Raw genomic sequence first — 26125 nt, forward strand, 5'->3', positions numbered from 1 at the left:
TAACAAAGACGGCTTTTATTCAGGAAGGAAAATTTTGTGCTAGTCATTGCCTGATGCAGATGCAATTCCGCCGAAGGCTTCACTGCACCTGATTCATCCTAACCAGTCTTGTTTCCAGCATTCTTTGGACACAATTCTCAAATTCTCTGCCATTTATCAGAGTGGGACAAGGGAGGTAGGAGCTCAGGTGACAACTCCATGGTAGGTCATGCACCAAATCTCCAAAAAAAGGTTTTATCAGGCAATATAATAATTATTTCCAATACTTGAGGAATAGCCAAATCTATATATTACTGTAATTCTGATATTCATCTTTGCTACTTATCTAACTGCTGTTAATCTTTTTAGCAGTTTATAGTTTAAGCTATAATCTGATGGTGTACTTCATGCAGGTGTACTCATAAATAGTACGTCAAAGTAATTTATTGCATGTGACTGTACTTTGACATTACTCTGAGAGAAGTGACAGGGAGTTTTATAAATTCAGTACCTCTGTTCCTCTAATTATTTTACGCAAAACATGTCAGTAGATTTAAGTAAAAGAAATAACAAACAATTGAAGTTTCTTTTTTTTTTACATTGCATTGCACCAATATTTATTTTGAAAGCCAAAATTGAAAGGTTAAAATACAGTACTTACTGCTTCTTTGATCTCACAGCAGAACACGTGAAGTTGGAACTCATCTGTACTGCAGTAACTTTCAGTAAATGCAAAGCAATTACTTTCTGCAGTCCCATTAACACCTCGGACACAGAATAACACTGTATATATTGGAAACGCAGCTATCTCAGTGGTCGTAGTCTGGTCTATTATCCTGAAGTAGAAAACAAAAAAAATAGGAATGTAGAACTCAGTGAACAAATTTGAAGTGTGAAGATTCCAGACATGACATCAATTAGTCTCTACTGGGGAAGACTGACTTTGCCTGTTTACAAAAAAGAAGCATTTATTCTAATTTGCAACAGTTTGCATGGTGCCTAATTAAACAGTATATTCTGTAGAATGATAGAATCTTACAATAGTTTAACAGGTCATCATGCCTGTGCTAGCTCTTTGAAAGAGCATCAAGTTAGTCCTACGCCCCTTACACTTCACTCAGTCCTCAAATTTCTTGTTTTCAAGCATTCTTTTTTGACATTAGTATTCTTATTAAAATGAGTCTTGCCTTCTAACATAGTAAAGAAAACAAAGCTTTAGGGCATCTTAGTTTAGGGTAGATGGATCAGGAGGCCTTAGAGATCATTTATTAGCATGATATTTCAGTTGCATGGGCTGATTCTCCATGGTCAAATTTCATAGGTGTTCAAAATTAAGAAGCCTGCTTATGCATAAATAAATAGAAACTGTTTCCATTCACCAGACGGACACCGTACTGGGGTAAATACCTGGAACTGCCTTCCCAATAACAGTGAGTACAGCAATTCACAAAGGCAGCTCATCACCACCTTCTCATGAGCACAATGCCCACATTCAATGAATGAATCAAAAGGTAACCAGAGGACATGGATTTAAACTAACCAGCAGATATCAGAAGGTTAAAAAATATACTTTACAACAATTTATGATGATTTGGAATGCACTGCCCAAAAGGTCTTGATTTAAATGACAATTTCATAGTCATCATTACTGACATTAGCTGAGAATTCCGGATTAATTTAAATAAATTCCCAACTGCCATGGTATGATCTGAATTCATGTCAGCTGACTATTCCAGTGAAATACCATAATACTGCTGTAAACCATGATTTATTGGCAGATTCAATCATAATTTTCAAAAGTGAACTGGATATATGAAAAGAACAAGAATGAAAAGCTAATGTTTTTAACCATCACCATAAAATTACTAAATTTGTCATATGTATCCAACTGGTTCGCTATTGTCATTTAGGGAAGGAAATCTCCCATCCTTATCTGATCTGCACCCTCAGCAATGTGGTTAAAATAAGAAATAGGAGGAGTAGACTATTCAGCCCTTGAAGCTGTTCTACCATTTATCATGACTGATAGAACTGAGATCTGAGCTTCACTTCCCTATCCACCTCAGAATCCCTGACCCCAATGACCACCAAAATTTGACAAACTCAACCTTGAATACATTCATGGCACAACCTCCATGATTCTGTGGAAAGGGAACTTCAAAATTTAACAACTCTCAGCAAGAAGAAATTCCTCATTTCAATCTTTAATGGAAGAGTCTTTATTTTGAAATTATAACCCCTAGCTGAAGACACGCCCCACCCCTCCAAGAATAAACATTAATATCTACCCTGACAAGTCTCCTCAGAATATTATAAAATTATAATGATTATTTCAATAAGATTACCACACATTCTTCTAAATTCCAATGAGTATATGCCCCTCAGTTTCAGCTATTCTCAGAGATAAGACTTTCATTTACTACCTCTTGACTATGGATGCCTCAGCCCCTTGTTCTGCTTGCTTTCTCACTACTTTCCAGCTAACTCTAAGAATTGATTTCTTCTGACGCAACACTCAGTAGGGCCGACTGTAGATTCTCCTACGAGCTTCAAATTAAAAGCTTCAAACATCCAGCCTGTTTGTTCACAAATTGAAACTTGAATCAACTCCCATCAGCAACATACTTGGCAAATCAAGACAGTTTTTTGAGCTTCTTATAATGCAGGTTGGAAATAAGCATTTACTTTGGCTGCCTCTTCGTTGGCTGGAAACCACACCAGGTCAAAGCTGCAACACCCTCAGCAAACACCTAGATAAAGCGAAACCAGGGAACTTTCCTAAGCTCTACCTAATTCCATGACAATGCAACTTACTCTAGGGATGACCTCAAATTGACCTTTAGATTAAGTATCCTATAGACAAAACACCTTCTTTGATGAACTTTACAAACTTCTGGATTAAATTAATTTAACGCTTTAAAGTAATTTAGTCTTAGCTCCCAAAACAAAAACATCTCTCTGGACTGCCCTTATAATAAGGATTGCAGACATCATGTCCCCACTGAAAGTCCACATACAGATACGTTGCTTCAATATCTGCATCTCCTGTTTTATGATCTTGCCTTTCAACCTTGCCTGTTAATTGCTTAAGCCAACATGGCTAAATATATGCAAATAACACAAAACTGCCCTCATTGCATTCACCCCAATTTTCTCCAGTTGAAACTTTCATTTCTAAAATGAAGTTATATATTAAAACACGTGAACCATGAATTTGACACTTGTAACACTTCCTAATTACTTACCCTACCTGCATGGTGACCTCTTATGATACATGCACCAGAATAACAAGTTTCTTTGTACTGCAGCATTCTGCAGTTTCTCTCAATTTAAACATTATAAGACCATAAAGCCACAAGACACAGAAACAGAACTGGGCCATTTAGTCCATCGCGTCTGCTCCGACATTTAATGTTATCATGGATTTCTGCTTTTCTATTCCTGCTAAACTCACAGTATCATACAGTATACGGAAGAGGCCCCTCAGTTCACTGAGTCTGTACTACCAAAAATACGCTAAATCTACTGTCCAGCACTTGGCCCATAGCCTTGAATTATACGACATTTCAAAGGCTGACCAAGTACAATTTTTAAGCTTGTGAGGTCACCTGCCTCACGCTCCTCCCAGACAGTGCAGTCCAGATCCCCATCACCCACTGGATGAAAAAGCTTTCCTTCAAGTCACCTCTAAACTACCTGACTTTCACACTAAAATTATATCCTCTTCCTAATGACCCTTCAACTTAGGGGAACAGCTGCTTTCAATCCACCCTGTCCATGCCCTTCATTCCCTTATACAACTCTATCAGGTCATCCCTCAAAGTTCTCCGCTCTACAGTAAATAACATGAGCCAACCCTAACCCAAGCTTATCCGGTCTCTTTTCATAATTGAAATACTCCATCCCAGGTAACACCTCCTTTGCAATCACATCTTTCCTACAGTGTGGTGACCAGAAAACTGCATACAGTACTCAAACTGTGGCCTAACCAAAGTTCTGTACAGCTCCAACATGTGCACTATCTGATTCTGTGACTTTAGCAGGAATAGAAAAGCAGAATATCTATGATCTCATTAAATGCCGGAGCAGACGCTATGGACTGAATGGTCCAGTTCTGCTTCTGTGTCTTATGGTTTTATGGTCTTATAATGCTTAAACTGAGAGAGACTGCAGAATGCTGCAGTACAAAGAAACCTGTTATCCTGGTGCATGCATCATAAGAGGTCACCATGCTCTTATAATCTATGCCTCGACTGATAAAGGCAAGAATCCTGTACTGCTTTATTAACATGTCCTGCCATCTTCAGGAATCTGTAGACAAGCACCCCAAGATACCTCTGTTCCTCTGAGCTTCCTAGTGTTCTTTTACATTTTTCATGTTATACTGACTTAATCTATCTCCTTCACCCTAACCTTTTTTTCATATCGTCAGGAAATTTGGCTACATTGCTGCCTGTCCCTTCACCAAAGTTATTTACATAGATTGCAAACATTTGAAGCTCCAGTGCAGATCCCTGCACACCCCACCATTCGTTTGTTATGAATATTTTGACCAGTCAGATCGACAGGAATACTGAAGGTTTGTGTTTAGGGAAAGTGGGGTAAGTGAAAAGACAAATAAGAGAAACAAAGAGGAACTATGAGAAAAGACTAGCAGCTAACATAAAGGGAAATACTGTCTTTTGTAGGCATATAAACAGTAAGAGAATGGTTAACGGAGAAATAGGGCCAGAGACCAAAAGGAGATTTACAAGTGGAGGCAGGGCATAGCTAAGGTGTAAACGAATATTTTGCACCTGTCCTTCTAAAAAAAAATGCTGCTGCTGCCCAGGTCACAGCGGCATCAGAGGAGACATCAGTGTCACCAGAAGTTTTCAAAATCAATAAGGAAGAAGTTTTAGATAGACTGTTGACACTCAAAAGATGACAAGGCACCGGGTTGGGATGAGATGCATCCAAGGATTTGAAAAAAAGTGAGGTTAGAAATTGCAGGGGCACCGGCCACAATCTTTCAATCTTCCCTAGATTCAGGGAAGGTGCCAGTAGACTGGAGGATTGCAAACACTTTGGCCTTGTGCAAGATCGCCTTGTAAGGATAATTCTAGCAATTATACTCGTCAGTTTAACTTTGGCGCAACTTATTGAAACAATTATTTGGGATAGGATTAGTATTCACACGGAAAAAATGGGCTCATTAGAAAGAATCAGCCTAGATTTCTAAAGGGGAAATCATATTTAACGAACATGAAGCATTTTGAAGAACTAATGCCATAGCAGCCACACAAATCATCTTCCATTTCATCTGGAGTTAAAGATGGAGTGTGACCACAGGGACATAATGTACAAAACTGGATTGGGGGTGGGGGGTGCTGTGGGGAGAGAGACTGGATAAAGAGGTGGAGGGGGGAGAATGCACCCCAATGCCATCCTCTTCCTAACGGCCACTTTTGTGTGCAGCTGCATCAAGCTGTGCGTAGATCCTTGGCACGCAAACACCAAGTGTTACTGTGTACCAGGTTTTACCTGTCCCTGGTGTTGCAGAGGATGGGTCTGGCCTCAGTGTCGTGGAGCACTGCAAGTAGTTGGACTGTTCCATATCACCTGCCCTTCATGGAAAAGTGTGCAAAGAAAAGCACTTTTGACCACAAGTCCATCAGGAAGTGGTCAGCACACAGCGTCTTCGATACCCTGCAGGAAAAGGAGAGGGTGGGTCCTGTCACATAGTTCCCTGAGCAGACTGTCAAAGTCATTTGGCAGAATGCCTCATCACCACAACTTTCCAACATGCACCGAGACATCACTTGACTGGTGGTGAGAACAGCACTATCAGTGAGATCTTTCACGTACGTCTGGACTCTGTCACCCATGCTGGCCTCGAAGAGGCTGCACTGGTGATGAGACTGCCACACATCTCCTTCTGGAGTGTGCCTTTGCAAAAAAAGTCTGGAGAGTCATGCAGTGGATTTTGTCGAGGTTCATCCAGAGCAGCTCCGTGATGCAGGACTCTGCGCTCTACATACTGTTCCCCAGGATGCACACCAATACAAACATGGGAACCATCAACTCAGTGAAAGACACTCTTTGGTCTGCCCGAACCTTGTTGGTCTTCCAGAACAAGGAGTTGACCCTGAATGAGTGTTGCAGACAGGCACATTCCAAGGCCCAGGACTACATGCTGAGGGACGCATAAAGCTGGGGATGCAATGGGGAAAGACCACCATGTAGGCTTTCAGCCAAAGTACAATGGGGGTCCGATCAGTTGTCAGACACTCTCAGTGCCTCAAAATGAACAGGACTAGTTTCCTAATAGAAAACAGAAAATGCTTTTTTTGACAACTGTAAAGAAGCTCGGAGTAATGTCGAAATTCCAATGTTCTGCTTGTTTTGTTTCCCTGCAAAGACTGTACCGAACTGATTTAGAATATTTGCATGTACTTACAGATCATTTTTATGAACAAAGTATATTTTTGAATAAAAAAAACAAAAAAGCTTGATTAGGATGACGCTATTGATGTGTCACGCAAGACTTGAGGAATGTTATAGGTCATGATATAAAAGGGATGGTGGTTACGTGGATACAAAATTGGCTGAGTGATAGGAAACAGAGTAATGGTCAATGGATATTTTTCAGGCTGCAGGAAGGTTTGTACTGGAGTTTCCCAGGGTCAGTATTGGGACTCTTGTTTTTCCTTTGATGTATATCAATGAAATAGATCCTAATGCACAAAGGACAAATTCAAACTTTGCAGATAAAACTAAACTTAGAAGAATTGCAAACTGGGAACAGGACAATGTGGAACTCCAAAAGGACACTGGCAAGTTAGTTAAGTGGGTGGATGGGTGGCAGATGAGGTTCAATAAAGAGAAGTGTTAGGTGATACACTTTGGTCAGAAGAACATTGAAAGATAATACAAAATAGGCAGTACAATTCTAAAGGAGGTGCGGAAGCAGAGGAACTTGGGTGCAATTTTGTGCACAGATCATTGAAGGTGGGAGTACAGACGAAGGGAGCAGTTAATAAAGCTTACGATGCTCTCAGCTTTATTAATAGGAATATAAAGTGCAAGAGCAGGAAGATGATGTTAAACTTGTACAAGACACTTGCTTGACCTGAGCTGAAGTATTGTGTACAGTTGTGCATGCCACATTTTAAATTCATAGAAAATTAATAGGATCCCTACAGTTTGGAAGCATGCCATTTGGCCCATCAAGTCCACACTGACTCTCCAAGGAGCATCCCACCCAGACTGACCCCCAACCCTATCTCTGCATTTCCCACCCTAGACACGGTGGGCAATTTAGCATGGCCAATGCTCCTAACCTGCACATCTTTGGACTGTGGGAGGAAACTGGAGGAAACCCACGCAGACACTGGGAGAATGTGCAAACTCCACACAGACAGTTGCCCAAGGCTGGAATCGAACCTGTGTACTTGGTGTTGTGAGGCAGCAGTGCTAACCACTAAGGATATGAATGCACTGGAGAGTGCGCAGAAGCAATTTACAAAAATGGTTTCGGGAATGAGAAAGTTCAGTGATAAGGACAGACCAAAGAAGTTAGGACTGTTTTCCCTGGAGAGAAGGCTGAGAGAAGATTTGATTGAGGTTTTCAAGATCATGAGTAGGCTGGATAGAGTAGATAGAGAGAAGCTGTTCCTGCCTGTAAAAGGCGGAAGAATGAGAGCATGTAGATCTAAAGCAAAGTGCAAAAGAAGAAAGGATGATGTAAGAAAAAAAACTTTATTCACAGTGAGTAGTTAAGAGCATGGAATACACTACCTGAAAATATGGTGGAAGCAAGTTCAACTGAGGCATTCAAGAAGACATTAGATGATTATTTGAATAGAAATGTGTGCAGAGATACAGGGAAAAGGCAGGAGATTGGAACCAGGTAATTGAAACAGTGCAGGCACAATGGGCCGAGCGGCTTCTTCTGCACAATAACATCTGTTTGATTCTATGATTCTGAAATTCAAAAACAGGTTTCTGAAAACCTTTTTGAAATTCACCTACATTGACCTTATTTGTCAATACACTCTTATGCCTACATGTTCTGTCCCCTCTGGTCACATTCTGGTTACCAATACCTACATGGTCGTCCTGCATTATTGCCTTGCACTTTCTCTTTCACTTTCTAAATATTTCCTCATGTGAATGCTCCTCCATGCTAGTTAGTTTAAAGCCTTCTCTTTACAACACTGGTGTTGATCAGGGTTCACCAGAACACTGATCACAACTCAATTCAAGTGAAGGCTATCTCAATGGGACAGCTCCCCGTTTCCCCAAAATATGTGTCCCATGAATTGAAAGCACTTGCTCCTACATCTGTCACATATTCAACTCTCTGATCTTCTTTATGCCAACTTATTCATGGCTCAGGTAATAATCCAGGGATCATCATCTTCGGGGCTCTGCTTTTTAGCTTAGTCCCTTACTGTGCTCATACTGTCTCAACAGAATGTCATTCTCAGCCCTACCTATGTCACTGGAACCCCCATGACCCATGACAACTGCATCAATCTCCAAGCTCCTTACCAACCACAAGGAGATTAATTTGGAGTTGATAAAATATGGAGCTGGAGGAACACAGCACGTCAGACAGCATCTGAGAGCAGGAAAGTCAACATTTCGGGTTAGGACCCTTCTTCAGGACTGGGGAGGGGGATAGGAGCTCTAAGTGCTATGCTCTCTAGTTTTTGACTGCCCTACCGCAGGGAGAAGACCTTACCCTAACCATGCCCCTCATGATTTTATATGATTTATAAGGTCACCCCTTGGCCTCTGACACTCCAGGGAAAATAGCCCCAGCCTGTTCAGTCTCTCCCTCTAGCTCAAACCCTCCAACCCTGGAAATGTCCTTGTAAATCTTTTCTGAAAGCCTTTTCAAGTTTCTCAACATCCTTCCTATAGCAGGGAATTGCACACAGTATTCCAAATGTGGCCTAACCAATGTCCTGTACAGCCTCAACGTGACCTCCCAACTCCTATACTCAATGCACTGACTAATAAAGGCAAGTATAGTATGATGTGGGAACATCATTTTTGTTTCATTTGACAGGAAGAATAAAAAGGAAGCATATTACCTTTGTGGTGGGAGATTGTAAAGCTCAGATGTTTACAAAAGGTTAGTACAAAGCTACAAGTAATTGGGAAAGCAAATAGAATGCGCTTATTTATTGCAGGGGAATTGAACACAAATGTAAAGGGTTAAGCTTCAGTTACACAGCATTGGTGAGACCACATCTAGAGTACTGGGCACAGTACTGGTCACTTTAAAGAAGGATGAAAATGTATTGGAGGCAGTTCAGAGCAGGTTTACTGGACTAATACTTGGAATGAGTTGATTGTGAATAGAAGAGAGGTTAGACAGGCTAGGTTTGTATCCACTGGAGTTCAGATAGTAAGAGGCGATTTGATTGAAACATACAACATCCTTAGGCGACTTGACAAGGGAGATGTGGAGACGATGTTTCCTCTTGTGAGAGAACTAGGGGTCACTGTTTTAAAAAAATCAAAGGTCACCCACTGAAAATGGAGATGATGCAGATATTGTTTCCTCAGAAAGTCATGAGTCTTTGGCATACTCTTCCTTAAAAGGCAGAGCCTTTGGCTATTTTTAAAGCAGAAATGAAGAGATTCTTGATAAGCAAGGGACTGAAAGGTTTTAGGGCTAGGTGGGATTGTGGAATTGAGATTAAAATCAGATCAGGCATGACTCAAATGAAAGGCAAAGCAGGCTTGAAGCACCAATTGGCCTACTCCTGCTCCTCCCAACTCAGGTGTTCATGGATAGTGATGCAGCATATAACCAAAGTTGGCAGGAACTATATCAGAGTCATAGATGTGCACAACATGGAAACTAGCCCTGGGGTCCAACTCGTCCATGCTCACTAGATATCCTAAATTACTCTAGTCCCATTTGCCAGCATTTGGCCCATATCCCTCTAAACTCTTCCTATTCATGTACCCATCCAGATGCCTTTCAAATGTTGTAATTGTACCAATCTCCACCACCTTCTCTGGCAGCTCATTTCATACTCACACCACCCTCTGCATGAGAAAGTTGCCCCTTAGGTCCCTTTTAAATCTTTCCCCTCTCAGCTTAAACCTACACCCTCTAGTTTTGGGCACCCCTACCCTGGGAAAAAGACCTTGGCTATTCACCCTATCCATGCCCCTCATGATTTTCTAAAAAGGGCATCTCTCAGCCTCTGACGCTCCAGGGAAAATAGCCCCAGCCTATTCAGCCCCTTCCCTGTAGCTCAAGCCCACCAACGGTAACATGCTTGTAAATCTCTCTGAACATCTTTCCTTAATGGCCTAACACAATAGGAACCCAATCAGTGATTAGCTAGATGCAATGAACTGATTACTCCTACTTCAAGGGAAGACTTCTGAAATGGTTAAAATACATCTCAAGAAGTAAAGAGCTCTGAAAACTAATCTCAGCAGTCAACTTTTTTTTGTTCCTGACTTTATTACTACAAGTGCTTATTAATCTAAAATAAACATTGGTACAAGTGCCTTTCCTCTAGTTCAGAGCTGATAGGAGAGACATATTTGGCTGCAATTTCATTTGCAAAAGTAACAGAAATACATCCATGTTACACAATTTAAGCAAAACAACTACATAAATATGCACCAACACAAAGAAGTACAACACATAGATGAACTGATGTAGCTCAAATTGTCAAGGCACGCTATCCTACAGACAGTGGACAGGAACGTGCAAAAGTATGGGATTGCACTATGCCATGAGGGCATGAGAAGGGGATGCCACACAACATCAAAGTGTCTTCTAGACTACAGCAACTGAACTAACATGCAGAAAATCAAAGAAGTGCCATTCATACCCAAGGGCTGTTCGAAGTTTATCGACCATTATCTCAACAACAACACAACATGGATGACAGATCGATAGTGTTAGTGATTGTGAACTGAGATAGGTGGTTGAAGATGAGTTTAAAAATTAGTAGCACAAATGCTTCAATTAATGAAGGGCAGATTATTAACAGCCATTTAGCAGCATACTTTTTAAATATAAGAGACAACAAACCAGACAGGAAAAATTCAGCAGGTACATCTTTAACCAGTAAAAATAGAACGCTTCTCAACGAGTTTCACCACACAGTTTACAGAATAATGCACTAAACCTTCTGAAAACCAACAGTCACAATCTCACACTTCCAAAACACAAATCATTCCTGCATAATTCAAAGCACTGTGCTAAACATACTCAGCTATACAACTTGGCAATAAGAGACAGTTTCCTGATAGTAGCCATATTTCCAACAGAGATGATAGTATGTGTGTTTCACTGTGTTTATTCACTGGGTAAATATTGACTGTATCCTTGAATTCTATTGGTTACATGCAACACAAGCTACATAATCTTGACCAACCCCTTGGCATACAGGAGAGAGAGAGTATAGCATTGAGGTAGACGGAGAGAAAGAGGACTGCAGGGGGGAGGGGTGCAAGGGAGAGTGGGGTTGTGAAGCGGGGTTGGAGCAAGAAGTCCACACAGGAAGGGTGGAGGGAAGGGTTCACTCCCTCAAACAGCCACGTGGGCAGAGAGGGAGGGAAACTGCACAGACAGAGGGCAAAGAGAGGAGCGGACATGGGGGATACAAGTCATGCAATTGTTTCATTTACAGGATACCATTATAGATCCGCAATATGACAGCATCTAAACATTAATATTTCCAAATCTAAAATGAGCCACAACACAGAAATGTGACTATGTGAGGAAGACAGGGGTTCAGAATACAGACACTCAGGGATGATGAGCACTGGAGAGCTCACAGAGAAAATATGTCAGAATGAGGGATGAGGGAACTCTGTGAAGAGACTGGCATTGCTGGGATTGTTCTCAGGGCAGATAAGGTTTACAGGAAACCTGAACATATACATTGTGATAGAACAAATAAGGAGGAACTGTCTCCTCTGTAAGGGGATCAGTAACCTGAGGTAATATATTTGAAACAATTGTCAAAAATCACCAGAGAGGAATTTCTTCACAGTGGATAGTTCTGATATGAAAGTGTGAAACAGTCAGACTCCAGTGAAATTTGGAGAAGGTGACTGGATGCTTATCTGTAGAAGGTTAGTTGTATTGTGATGGGTCTAAAGTAGATGGCTGTGAGATGGATGGAGAAGCATGTCAAGCTAACCAGCCTTTTTCTGTATTGTGAGATTCTATGATTGAAGATATAAATGATTGACAAGGATGTGGCCAGGATTGGAGCATTTGAGCTATAGAGAGAGGTTGAATAGGCTGGGGCTTTGTTCCCTGGACCGTCGGAGGCTGAGGGGTGTCCTTACTCAGGATTACAAAATCATGAGGGCCACAGATAAGGTAGCCAAGGTGTTTTTCCCAGGATAGGGGAGTTCAAAGCTAGAGGGATGGGTTTAAGGTGAGCCAGGAAATATTTAAAAGGGATCTGGGGGCAATCTTTTTGCAGAAGGTGAAGCGTGTGTGGAACAAGCTGCCAGAGGAGGTGGGTACAATTACAACATTTAAAAGGCATTTGGTCGGGTACATGAATAAGAAGGGTTTCAAGGGTCACTGGCCAAATGCTGGCAAATGGGACGAGATCAGTTTAGGGCATTTGGTTGGCGCAGGTGAGTTGGGCCGAAGGGTTTGTTTCCATGTTGTATTACTCTATGACATTATATAAGAATGTTGCACGTTTGCAAAGATCTATTTGAGAAGCTGCAACTACAACTTTCACTGTTTTTGGAAAAACTAAAGCAGCCATTCAGCACAGAGAGGCAACAGATAGAACTTCTTCAAGCATTCATATTAAACATTTAATGGGAGTGTGACAAAAGACTGAAAAGACAGCTGAAATAATCATTTGCTGAAGGTGCAGCAAGGTTTTTCAATGGTATAATTACAGATCCAGTCCAGGCCTACCGAGCTAAATATATTTAGCATTTTAAGCAGAGGTGACGTATACATTTGAGATTTATTGCCAGCAACTTTAAAAGATGGTAGATCTGTTTTTAAAGTCTGAAATGTTCTTGATCTAGCCAGGTATGAGAGGAGAAATAAGGTTCAGTCTGGAGGGTGTCTGGCAAAACTAGGATGTCTGATTCAAATGCAACAGTGCCATTCATCACATTTGTACCTGCATTATACAGGAACAGAAAAGGTGAGCTCTTCGAAAGATTCTGAAAGGAATGCTTAACCCCTGCACCATGGTAAGATGTCTCACCACACAGAGGGTCCTGTCCTGCCCCCAGCATTCATAAAAAGTATAAGCTGCTCAGAAACAACGTACAAATCAATCATGCCGGTTTTTTTTTCTGATATTGAGGATTCATCAAGTTAAATCTCAGGAGGGAGGGGTTGAGAAGGGGGTGTAATGTTCAACTTGCATGAATAAACAGACTCCAGCATATTAGCTTCATGCACAATCAGCAGTTAGTACAGATGTGATATGGCACAAACTCAATTTACAACAAGACTGATTTTAACACCAGTGCAAGGCACCTGATGTAGCACATAGAATTACGGTCCTGGAAATGGTTTAGATTCCACTTCCATCTCGGAAGTCTCACTCAACGTAAATAGCTACCGATAATGGAGTTGCTACTTTTCTTATTCCAGTCTCATTTTGCATGATACATATAACTGCACAGCTTAACAATATTATTCAGCACTTCGAAGTTGGAGAAATAATGCAGGTGAGATAGGACTGACTGCGCAATTTGCCAGATGCAGCAAGAAGTGGCTATCAAAGGAAACACAAATTATAGATTCAGCCCTAATCTGTACATTTAAGCATATACAGCAGGGGATCACAGGGCCTGGTTTACATGGAATAACATCTTGAAATGCCCACATCTCTTTTCTGAAGTACTTTTGGAAATAAAAGCAGAAATACACTAGAAAGCCTCAAACAATTTCTTCCATATTACCAACAAAACAATATTTCCAGATACTACAGTGATATGCATGCATGTTACAAACATGAGGTTTTATGTGATTGCTGAATTTGGGACAACATTTATTTTAGGGTGAAATGGGGTAATTATGCTTATATATAGAATGATGACCATATCACCCAATGTGGATTCTGCCAAAGCAGGTTTGAATGTTTGGGTTGTGAAAGATTAATTGGGGAGCCAGATTGTTTTGCTGGGAAGGTAGTGCAAGAAGTATGTGTGTAAACAAAAGTAGAAGCATCATCTCCCTCTGAGGGGGAGGCAATGGCCTCGTGGCAATATCGCTGGTCTGTTACCCCTGGCGACCCAGTTAATGTTCTGGGAATCCAGGTTCAAATCCCACCACAGCAGATCGTGGAATTTGATTCAATAAAAGAAAATCTGGAATTAAGAGTCTAACCATGATTATGAATCCATTGCTGATTGTCAGAAAAACCCATCTGGTTCTCTAATGTCCTTTAGGAAAGGAAAGTGCCATCCTTGCCTGATCTGCCTACATGTGACTCCAAACCCACAGCAAAGAGGTTGACTCTTAACTGCCCTCTGGGCAATTAAGGATGGGCAATAAATGCTGGCCTAGCCAGTGATGCCCTCATCCCGTGAATAAATAATAAAAAATCTGAGCTGACAATTACAGTTATAGAGTCATAGAGTAATACAGCATGGAAACAAGCCCTTCAGCCCAAACTGGTCCATGCTGACCATGGTGCCCACTCAGCTAGTTCCAATTGCCCACATTTGGTCCATATTTCTGCTTTTATCTCCAAAAGTACTTCAGAAAAGAGATGTGGGTATTTCAAGATGTTATTCCATGTAAACCAGGCCCTGTGACCCCCTGCTGTATATGCTTAAGTGTACAGATTAGGGCTGAATCTACAATTTGTGTTTCCGTTGATAGCCGCTTCTTGCTGCATCTGGCAAATTGCGCAGTCAGTCCTATCTCACCTGCATTATGCACCATCCATGTACCTATCCAAATGTTTTTTAAATGTTGCTGTTGTACCTGCCTTTCTCTGGCAGTCCATTCCATATGCGCACCACTCTTTGCGTGAAGAATTGCGCCTCAGGTCCTTCATAAGTCATTCCCCTCTCACCTTAAACCTATGTCCTCTAATTTTCAATTCTCCATCCCAAGGAAAAAGGCCATATGCATTCATCCTATCTATGCCCCTCATGATTTTATATGCCTCAATAAAGGTCACCCCTCGTTCTCCTACGTTTTAAGGAATAAAGTCCTATCCTGGCCAGCCTCTCCCTATAATCCAGGCAACTTCCTCATAAATCTTCTTTAAATACTTTCCAGTTTAACTATATCTTTCCTATAACAGGGTGACCAAAACAGTAAAATACTTGCAGTGCGGCCTCACCAACAACTTATAAGTTGTATAAGGTCCCAACTCCCACAGCCAGTGCCTTGACCGATGAAGGCCAGCATTCTAAATGGCTTCTTCACCACCCTAGTCCACCTGAACTATGTACCTGTAGTCCTAGGTCCCTCTGATCCACAACATTCCTCAGGACCTTACCATTTGCTGTACAAGTCCTACCTTGGTTTTGACTTTCCAAAATCCAACACCTCACACTTATATGTATTGAATGCATTTGCCAACCCTCAGACTACTTCCTCATCTGATCAAGATTCCTCTGTAATTTTTGGTAATCTTTCTCGCTATCTACGATACCTCCAAATTTTGTATCGTCCACAAACTTACCATTCATGCCTTGTACATTTACATCCAGATCATTTATGTAAATAACAAATAACTAAGATCCCAGCACCGACTCCCATGGCACACCACTAGTCACAGGTTTCCAATCTGAGAAACAACCTTCAACTAACATCCTCTGCTTCCCTCCATCAAGTCAATTTTGAATCTAATTATAGGCAGTAAGAATTGCCGATGCTGGAGTCAGAGATAACATAGTGTGGAGCTGGAGGAGCACAGCAGGCCAGGCAGCTGAAAATGGTAGTAGAAGGGTCCCAACCCGAAACGTCAACTTTGCTGCTCTTCTGATGCTGTCTGACCTGCTGTGCTCCTCCAGCTCCACCCTGTTATCTTTGAATCCAATTAGCTAGCTCTCCCTGGATCCCGTGCAACCTAACTTTCATGACTAGTCTGCCTTGTGGGACCTTGTCAAAGTCCTTACTAAAGTCCATACAGACAACATCCACTGCCCTATCCTCATCTATCCTCTTGGTTACTTCTTCAAAAAACTCCAGAAGATTTGTCAGACATGACTTCCCATGCACAAATCCATGCTGACTATCCTCATCAGACCTTGACTATCCAGATGTCCATTGATCGTCTCCCTCAGTATCCTCTCCAATTAACCTGTCCACGACTGATGTCAGGTTCACTGGCCTGTAATTCCCTGGCTTGTCTTTACTACCTTTCTTAAACAATTGAACAACAGTAGGCACCTTCCAGTCTTCCAGAACTTCACCAGTGGCTAAAAATGAAGCAAAAATCTTTGCAAGGGCCTCTGCAATTCCTTCCCTAGCCTCCCACAACGTTCGAGGATGGACTGGATCAGGCCCAGGGGATTTATCCACCTTAATGCGATCTAAGGCTGCAAACACCTCCTCTCTGGTAATATGTATGTAGTCCAAAACATGTCCACTTGTTTCCCTTATTACCTTAGCATCTATGATTCTCTCCTTAGTAACACTAAGGAGAAATATTCATTAAAATCTCCCCATCTCCTGTGGCTCCACACAAAGACGGCCATGCTGATCTTTAAGGGGACCTATTCTCTCCCTAGCCACCCTTTTACTCTTAATATAGCTATAGAACCTCTTGGGATTATCTTTAACCTCATCTGCCAGATCCATCTCATACTCTCCTTTTGCTCTTCTGATTTCCCTTGGGTGTGCTCCCTCATTTTTTATAGACATCTAGGGATTCACTTAAACCTGATAGCTTGAACCCAATGTAGGCCTTCTTCTCTTTCCTGACCAGAGCCTCAATATCCCTTGTCAGTCAGGGATCCCTAAACCTGCCAGCTTTTCCCTTCACCCTAACATATTGTCCCTGGACTCTTGATACCACATTTTTAAAAGTCTCCCATTTGCCAGTCATTCCTTTTCCTTCAAACAGACTCATCCAACTGACCTCTGCTAGATTTTGTTTAATGGCTTCAAAATTGGCACTGCTGCAGTTCAGCACCTTACCCTGTGGACCTGTCCTATCTTTTTCCATAACAATGTTAAAACTAAGAGAGTTATGGTCACTGGTCCCAAAGTGCTCTCTGATTAGCACTTCAGTCACTTGCCTGACCTCGTTTCCCAAGAGGAGGTCCAGTGTTGCACTCTCCCGAGTAGGGCTCTTGACATATTGATTTTGAAACTTTCTTGGACACATTTGACAAATTCCACTCTGTCCAGGCCTTTTACACCCTGGGTGGCCCAGTCAATACAGGGGAAATTAAACTCTCCAACCAATACTACTCTGTTATTCCTACAGGTATCTGCAATCTCTCTATGCATCTGCTCCTCTAGTACCCACTGGCTATTTGCGGGTATACAATACAGTCTCAATAGAGTGACTATCCCCTTCTTATTTCTAAGTTCTAACCATATAGCCTCATTTGATGACCCTTTAAGAATATCCTCTCTAAGCACTGACTTTATATCCTCCCTCATCAAAAGGGCAACTCCCCCTCCTCACTTACTTGTACTTCTATAGCTTCTGTATCCTGAATTGATAAACTATCATCTCCAAAGTCCCAGAAAAGTGTGAATAATGTTAGGTTTCATAACAGTTATACTTTAAACGTCAATTTAATTCAAGATAGAATGGAGTTGTGACTTAAAGGATACTTAATCAGCATTCATATTTAGGTGCATGATCCATGTGATTCATGTCAGCATACAAATGACTTAAGACAGCAGGGTGCATAGAAATTGTACAAGCAGATTACTCACTCTCCTAAAAGACATCCCCATATTCCAGATGAGTGACTGTGCCAGGATCCAGAAGAGAAATAGAGGAAGAAAGTTTCCATGGTACACCAGGAATGCTAACGGGAGCCCAGATTGAAAAGACTGGGGAATTTAAACAAGAGTGTGGATTCTCCTAGCTTTAGTTCATGGAAGGAATCTCCATGATCTTCATCACTAATTGCTAAAACTAATTCTGGGGTTAAGGTTACAAGGCTGAGAAAAGGAAATAATAGAGCTAAATCCTTGGGAACGAAGAATTACTTTGGACTGGTTCTAGGAAATTGAATATCTACCTAAGAGATGATTTAAACTACAGCCGTAGAGTAGAATTTTGGGTTGTAGTAAAAATTAAAGATGAAAGTACTTTTCTATATTTTAAAACATAAGTTGCTTGCAAAATAGCGTCGTAATGTTTAGTCAATACTGTTTTTTTTCTTGTTGCAGCAGAAGTCTTAAAATGTGAAATCCTGTACACAGCCTTTTTATTGACCACTGGGAATTCATTTCATTTTTCCAACAGCTAAATTTACAGAGATTGTAACAGTAAATCCAAAGTGACAACCACAGTAGGACACTTCAGGCAGGGCTCGTCCGCTCCATCCGTTTCCTCTTGCTTTCTCTCTTTTATGCTTTTTTTCTTCTTCTTCTCCTCTCTTCTTTCTTTTTGGCCTCGGACTCCCGGCCTCAGCATGGACCTGGTGAGATGTCCTCTCAGCCCAGCGTGGTGTCCTCTTGGCCAAGTGTGGCAGTCTCCCGTCCCAGAGTGACGCTCTCTTGGCCTGGTATGTCCTAAGCATGGACTTCCAGCCTTGAAGTGATTCCAGAGCAGTTTCCCGGCCCGGAGAGCATTGAGGAGAAGCCAGGTGCGATCAGGAGTCACAACCTGGGGCAGACTGGAGGCTAGGTGCCAGTATGTACTTGCTGGAAGGACCAATTTACTGAATTTTTATTTCTCTATTTTCTAATTTATTCCTACGATCTGCAATACTAGCCTTTATATTTCTTTATTTTTCTAATTTTCTTTTCATAAGAACATATACTGAGGAATCTATACCTAGTTATCTTGTACCTAAGATGGTGCTGTAAGTGGTGACTTGTAAACTTTTCACTGCACTCGTTTGAATACATGTGACAATAAAGCTAATTCAATTCAATAAACAAATTCATAGGCCACTTTGATATAAAGTTCACATTTTTCAAAGTCTGAAAAATTAACTAATTTATGTGACGAAATCGAAATAATACCATATTCTTTTATTCTCAACAAACTAAACTGTTCCTTAACTGGAAGGTGATAATGGGCAGTAACTGCTCAAAACCATTTGTTTTATTGTATGTTCACTGCACTGTTTATAATGAGATTCGTAATTCAAAAAATCTTAGGGAAGACAAACTAGGAACCATCAATATAAGACAGACATTAATAAATCCAATGCAAAATTCAGGAAAAACATTTTTACCTAGAAAGTGATTAGAATATAGAAAGAACTTGCTACCACGAGGAGTAGTTCTGACAAAAATACGTGAGGGAGAACGGAAGAGGAGGAAGAGGGCCAGGGAAAGGCTTTACTGAAGCATTAGATTAGTTAGGCTAAATTATCTGCTTCTGTACTGAAATTCAATGCAATTCTGTACAGGATAGTACTAAAGAAGATATTGTAACCGTGAAGTGCCCACTGATAAGGTCTATGGCTAGCTGCTTCTATGTGGACTGAGAAAATGGGAACAATAAAAAAATCAAGCACGTCATTCTGATGCACCTGGTCATAAGGCAGCAATTGTAAAATCCTAAAAGAAGTTCACCTATTATTAAGTCCATTACTAAGAATCAGATTACGGGGTACTTGGAAATGCATAGTAAAATAAAGCTGAGTCAGCACGGCTTCATCAAGGAGAGGTTGTGCCTATCCAATCAGTTAGAGCTCTTGGAGGTTGTTAACAAGTAATTTAGACGAAGGAGAGCCAGTAGACGTGATCTGTTTGGATTTCCAGAAAGCATTTGACAGGGTGTGGCACAGGAGGCTGCGACATAAAGTAAGAGCCCATGGTGTTAGGGGCAAGGTACTGGCATGGATAGAGGATTGGCTGACTAGCAGAAGACAGAGAATGAGAATAAAGGAAGGCAGCCAGTGACTAGTGGGGTTCAGCAGGGATCTGTGTTGGGATCACAACTATTCATGTTATACGTTAACAATCTGGACACAGGTACTCAGGGCATTGTTGCTAGGTTTGCAGATGACACAAAGATAGGTGGAGGGACAAGTGGTGCCGAGGAGGCATGAAGGCTGCAGAAGGACTTGGACAGATTAGGAGTGTGTGCAAAGAAGTGGTAGATGGAATACGACGTGGGAAAGTGGAAGATTTTGCACTTCGGTAGGAAGGATAAAGTCATAGACTATTTTCTAAACAGGGAGAGGCGTTGGAAATCTGAAGCACTAAGGGACTTCGGAGTCTTCATTCAGCAGTCTCTTGAGGTTAACATGCAGGTTCTGTTGGCAGTTAGGAAGATAAATACAAGGTTAGCATTCATTTTGAGAGGGCTAGAATACAAGAGCAGCTGTGTTCTGCTGAGGCTATATCTGAGCTCTGGTCAGACGCCATTTGGAATACTATGAGCGGTTTTGAGCCCCACAGCTAAGGAATGATGAGGAGATTTACAAGGATGATCCTGGGAATGAAGGGCCTGGTTTGTGAAGAGAGTTTGAGGACTGTGGGTATGTACTCAATGGAATTTAGAAGGATGAGGGGGAATCTCATTCAAATTTGCAGAATACTGAAAAGCCTGGATACAGCAGACTTGGAGAAGGTATTACCACTAGTAGGAGAGACTAGGACCTGAAGGCACAGCCTCAGAGAGAAGGCACAACCCTTTAGAACTGAGATGAGAAAGAATTTCTTCAGCCAGAGGGTAGTGAATCTTAGGAATTCACTGACACAGAAGGCTGTGGAGGCCAACTCATTGAGTGCCTTTAAAACAAAGATAGATAGGTTCTCGTTTAGTAAGGTTATCAAGGGAGAAGGCAGGACAATGTGGTTGAGGAACATTATCAGCCATTATCGAATAGTAGGGCAGACCCAATGGACCAAATGGCCTAATTCTGCTCTTATCTCATGTGGAGTTAGTGTTGTTCTCATGACTATCTGAACTTCTCACTATTAAAGGATATAGGGAATGAGGTACTGTTGGATTTGAGCTTCACGAGCTGTTGTATTGAATTGTAGGTTATCCATATTGCAGTCACAGTACACCGATGATGGCAGTTCAATATTGATTGAATATTGAATGGAATGAGCATATTTGAGTCAACTTCTTTGTTCTAAATGAAGTTGAGCTTCTTGACTGTTTTGTGGCTACACCTAGCAGGTGGGGGAATAGTCTCTCAACATATCCTTGATCTCAGCCTTGCAGATAATGGAAAAAGAGCACTGAAGTGGGACACTTACTGCCAAAATGGCCAGCTTTCACCACACATTTGAGCCACTACACTAGTCCAAATTAGCTTCTGGTCAATATTAACCCACAGGATATTGAAGGTGGGAGACTCAAGCAGTGTTGGCGCTAATGAAGGTCAGGAAAGATAGTTCAGCTTTCCCCTTTTTGGATCATCTGTGAACATCTCTTCCTGATCTATTGAAGAAGGGGGAACCACTGAAGAAGCGGCTGCAGATAGGTAGGCTGAGATTAGTTTCCTAAGTAATTCTCAGTGATGTTCAAGGGCTGTGATGACTGGTCTCTGACAACCACAATTGCTTACTTTGTATCAGGTATGATGTCATCCACCACAATGCTTTCACTGCAAACTGCACTGGCCTCATATTTGCCCAGGTTCCTTTATGCCATTCTCAGTCCAAAGCTAAATATCACAGAGATTGAACTGGACCAGCCATATAAATACTGTGGCTACAAGAGTACATTAGAGGTTGGGAATTCTACTGCAAATAACTCACTCCTGACTCCCTAAAGTCTGTTCACCATCTACAAGGCAGAAGCCAGGAGCATCATGGAATACTTGCCTGGATCGGTGCAGCTCCAACACTCGACAAGCTCAAAACCATTCAGAACAAAGCAGCCTACTTGACTGGCACCCCATCTACTACCTTCAATATTCACCACGAAGTCACAGTGCCAACACAGCGTACACCATCTACAAAATGCAATGCCACATCTCACCATGGCTTTTTGACACCCCTTCCTCTTGTGGAGGAGACTAAAACAATGGGAAGTAGTTTAATTATGAGGTCTCCCTTTTAAGAAAGGGATGAAGAGAATTTTTGTTTTCTTTCAGTGTGTTGCTAAAGTTTGGAATTCTCTTCCCCAGAAAACAGTGAAGTCTGTGACTAAAGTTATTCAAGGCCGAATGAGATAAATATTTTGATAGACAAGAGTCAAGGTTATGCGATGCAGTGAAGCTGAGACCAAAACCAATCATTATGTTTTTCCAATGGTGGAGCAGACTCAAAAGGCCAAATGGCCTGCTCCTTGGTCCAATGTTCCTTCCAAAGCCACAACCACTTCTGTCTAGAAGGACAAGAGCGGCAGATACATGGGAACAAGTTTCCCTCCGTGCCTCACACAATCCTATTTAGGAAATAAATGTGTCCCTTCACTGTCAGAGTTAGAATCCTTAAAGTCCCTCCCTAAAGTACTGTGGGTGTACCTACAGCAAATAGACTGCAATGGTTCAAGGAGGCAGCTCACTACATCACGTTGAGAACACTTGGGAAGGGCAATAAATCCTGGACCATCAGTCATGCCCACATCCCATCAATAAAAAATAAAGGCAGCAATTTCAACTTCTCCTTTAGTATTTACGAGAAAGTTTGGATCAAGGCTAGAATGAGTGCTTCTGGCATTATCCTACTTAAGTATTGAAGATCTAATTAATGAAGAGTAGGGTACTAAATCTTTCTATCACTTTATCAATCACTGGCATAACGACCTGGTCAGACACCAATTAGATTTTTTTGCAGATAAGCCATACCTGGACATTATTCCACATCATCAGGTTTAATGCAGGATCATGATTGTAACTTTGTATTCATCCCACACTCCCCTGAAGAAGAAAGTCTCTTTCTGCTGATCTCAATAGTCCCACTGGCATGACAACCAGCTTCATTGTTGGAAACTACAGAAAACTAAACCATAGTTTAACTCAATTAAGAACTTCGACATATCAAATCAAATTGAAAAAATAATTACATGGGTGCAGAGACAGAAATTATTCTCCGTGGTCATCGTTAGCTTGGAACAAATGATGTCAACACTGTGTCAAACCTCAAAAACAAGTGCCATTCCCAAGGTAGGTATCACTCGGCAAGAGCACAGGATGAAGGTTTGCATGCCATTTTGAGATTTCCTTTGTTAAACTAAAGATAATTATCCGCATTGTTTACAGCTAACATAATTAATAGACAAAATTTGAAAAATAATTGCAAATGTAAAAATGGAATGAGTGGCCAGCCTACCTTACAGATCCATCTGCAACATTTGGCACATACAGGGTTATGTGAATAGGAACTCGGCAGCTGGCACGGAGGTTGGCCATGGCACGAAGAGCCTCTGCTTCATTGCGAGGAGAAGTCACCTTTGTGCAGCCCAGGTAGGTTAACTTGTTGAATAGCACACTCTCCTCTTCCTCTGCATTGGGTGACGTAGCTTTAGGTGCAACGAGTTCTGTTGAAAACACACCCCAAATCAGTCTGATTGCAACAGGGATAAACTACATCACACTGACATCACAGCGACTGGCCTGCATGCAATTTCCAGGAACAAGAACTAAAAATATTGGAAATACACACCATATCACAATGAGACAAAATCTGCACCGAGGACAGATGGGCCAATAGATTCTGGGAGCATAACCTTTGCTAGACTCCAGACATTCACCTAAGACTGCCTACCTAATAAGATTGCCTTGCTTCCAAGGAGCACTATCTATTGGGTGGAACAGGGGACTCAAGTCCCGAGAAAACCCTCATCAGCAACAACCTCCCTTTGTGACAATGTGTGATACCGGAGGCATTCTGTTGCATCAATACATTCCTAAGAATTAATTTCACTCCCTGAAAGGTCCGAGTAGATAGCTGGGACAGAGCACAGTGTAGGAATCGAGATCATCTGTAGAAACTTTGTATCGAGACAGGAACTTTTCTATCTTACCAACCATATTTTCAGGGTGAGCTTGCCAACTGGACACATAATTAGCTTAACAGCAGCAGACAGAGAGTAATGGTGAAGGGTTACTTTTCAGATTGGAGGCCTGTCACCAGTGGTGTTCCACACGGATCAGTTCTGGATCCTCTTTTGTTTGTCATTTATATTAATGATTTGGATGAGAATACAGAAGGCATGGTTAATAAGTTTGCAGACAACACCAAAATTGGTGGCATAGTAGACAGTGAAGAAGGTTTTCTAAGATTACAAAGGGATCTTGATGAAAATGGGTCAATGGGCTGAAAAATGGTAGATGGAGTTCAATCTGGATAAATGTGAGGTATTGCATTTTGCCACAAAAAACAAGGGTAGGGCTTATACAATTAATGGTAGGGCCTTGAGTAGTGTTGTAGAACAGAAGGACCTTGGGGTTCAGGTACATAATTCTTTGAAGTTTTCATCACATATAGATAGGATGGTTAGAAATTTCTTTGGCATGCTTGCCTTAATGCTCAGTCTTTTGAGTATAGGAGTTGGGAAGTGATGTTGAGATTTAGAGACATTGGTGAGGCTTCTTCTGGAATACTGCATCCAGTCTGGTCGCCTCATTATAGGAAGTACATTATTAAGCTGGAGATGGTTCAGAAGAAATTTGCCAGGTATGGAAGGTTTTAGTTATAAAGAAAGGCTGGGATTTTTTTCACTGGAACGTAGGAGGTTGAGAGGCAACCTTACAGAAGTTTAAGATAATGAGGGATATACAGAGAGTTACTGGTAGTTGTCCATCCCTAGGAAGGGGGATTTTCAAGATGGGGAGAAATTTTAATGTGAGGAGAGAGATTTAAAAAAGACATGAGGGGCAAATTGTTTACACAGAGGGTGGTTCACGCGTGAAATGAACTTCCAGAGGAAGTGCCGGATGCCGGTACAACACGTAAAAGACATTATGATAAATACATAAATAGAAAAGGTTTACAGGGATATGGGCCAGGAGCAGGCAGGTGGGACTAGTTTAGTTTGGGATTATCGTCGGCATGGACTGGTTGAACCGAAGGGTCTGTTTCCGTGCTGTATGACTCTATGATTCTATACACTCTGCATCCTGCTGTAAAGGAAGAAACACTAGCTATGAGCTGATAAATGAAACCTCTCCCATGGCCAGGACAAAAATGCTTGCTTACAGTATGTAAATTACTCCATGCTACTCAACTATATTGTATTATCTGTGAGCACCTGTTTCAGAAATGCCCAACATGTAACAGGGAAGTAATGTGTCACTGATTTCTCAAGCTTTCTGCTCACCCAATGATAGCAAAATACTAAGTGCAGGAAATTCAAATTCCACCATCCATCATGGCAAGATTTGAAACCTAGTTCCCAGAACATTAGCTGAGTTTCTGGATTAATGATCTATTAATATTACCACTAGGATATCACCTCCCCTTAATTCACACCCTCCACCACTGGCGTAATGTAATTGCAATACATACCATCCGCAAGATACACCTTAGCACCTTGCCAAAACATCTAGGACCAAAGATCCCAACCTATGATCTCTAGTAGCTCAATAGAGAAGGACAGAAGGGACAAAAGAACACAACCATCTTCAAGCTCCTCTCCAAGTCACATATTATGACTTAGAAATATGTTGTCATTGCTTTATCATCACTGGGTCAAAATCCCAGAACCCCCTATCTGAATGACACTATGGGTGTACTCATACTATACGGACTGCAACAGTTCAGATCACAGCTCAGGACCACATTCTCAAAGGCATGGCCAAGTCTAGGTCTAGTAATGCAATGCCCTTATCTCAACAATGAATGGAAACGTTTTGACAGTACCTGGCCCTCACCAATCCTGTATGTCGCACAGAATTTTATACAAGTTACAGCACAGTAACAGGCCATGCAGCCTAACAGATCTGTGTCAGCAATTAGGTCCAATGAAAGCTTCCTCCAAGCTACCTCATCCAACCTCTACAAGCATATCCTTCTATTCCTTTCTCCCATGCCATGCAGACTTATCTAGCTTCCTCTTAAAAGGACCTATGTATTCACCTCAAATATTCCATGTGGTAGCAAGTTCCACATTCT

At 41.5% G+C, this 26125-nt stretch overlaps 1 protein-coding gene across 1 annotated transcript in view; it reads right to left on the minus strand.

The window, feature by feature from the left end:
• The window catches only part of LOC109922222 (rab GTPase-activating protein 1-like), a 152084-nt gene that overhangs the window by 91174 nt on the left and 34785 nt on the right, over positions 1–26125 (minus strand). Inside the window, exons 4-5 of the mRNA XM_048602003.1 lie at positions 23342–23549; positions 641–815 (exon numbers count right to left, since the gene is read on the minus strand). Of these exons, the coding sequence (XP_048457960.1) occupies positions 641–815; positions 23342–23549 (383 nt within the window). The remainder of the gene's footprint in view (positions 1–640; positions 816–23341; positions 23550–26125) is intronic.

This window comes from Rhincodon typus, chromosome 10 (genome assembly GCF_021869965.1).
Source record: "Rhincodon typus isolate 14 chromosome 10, sRhiTyp1.1, whole genome shotgun sequence".
Lineage (NCBI taxonomy): Eukaryota > Metazoa > Chordata > Chondrichthyes > Orectolobiformes > Rhincodontidae > Rhincodon > Rhincodon typus.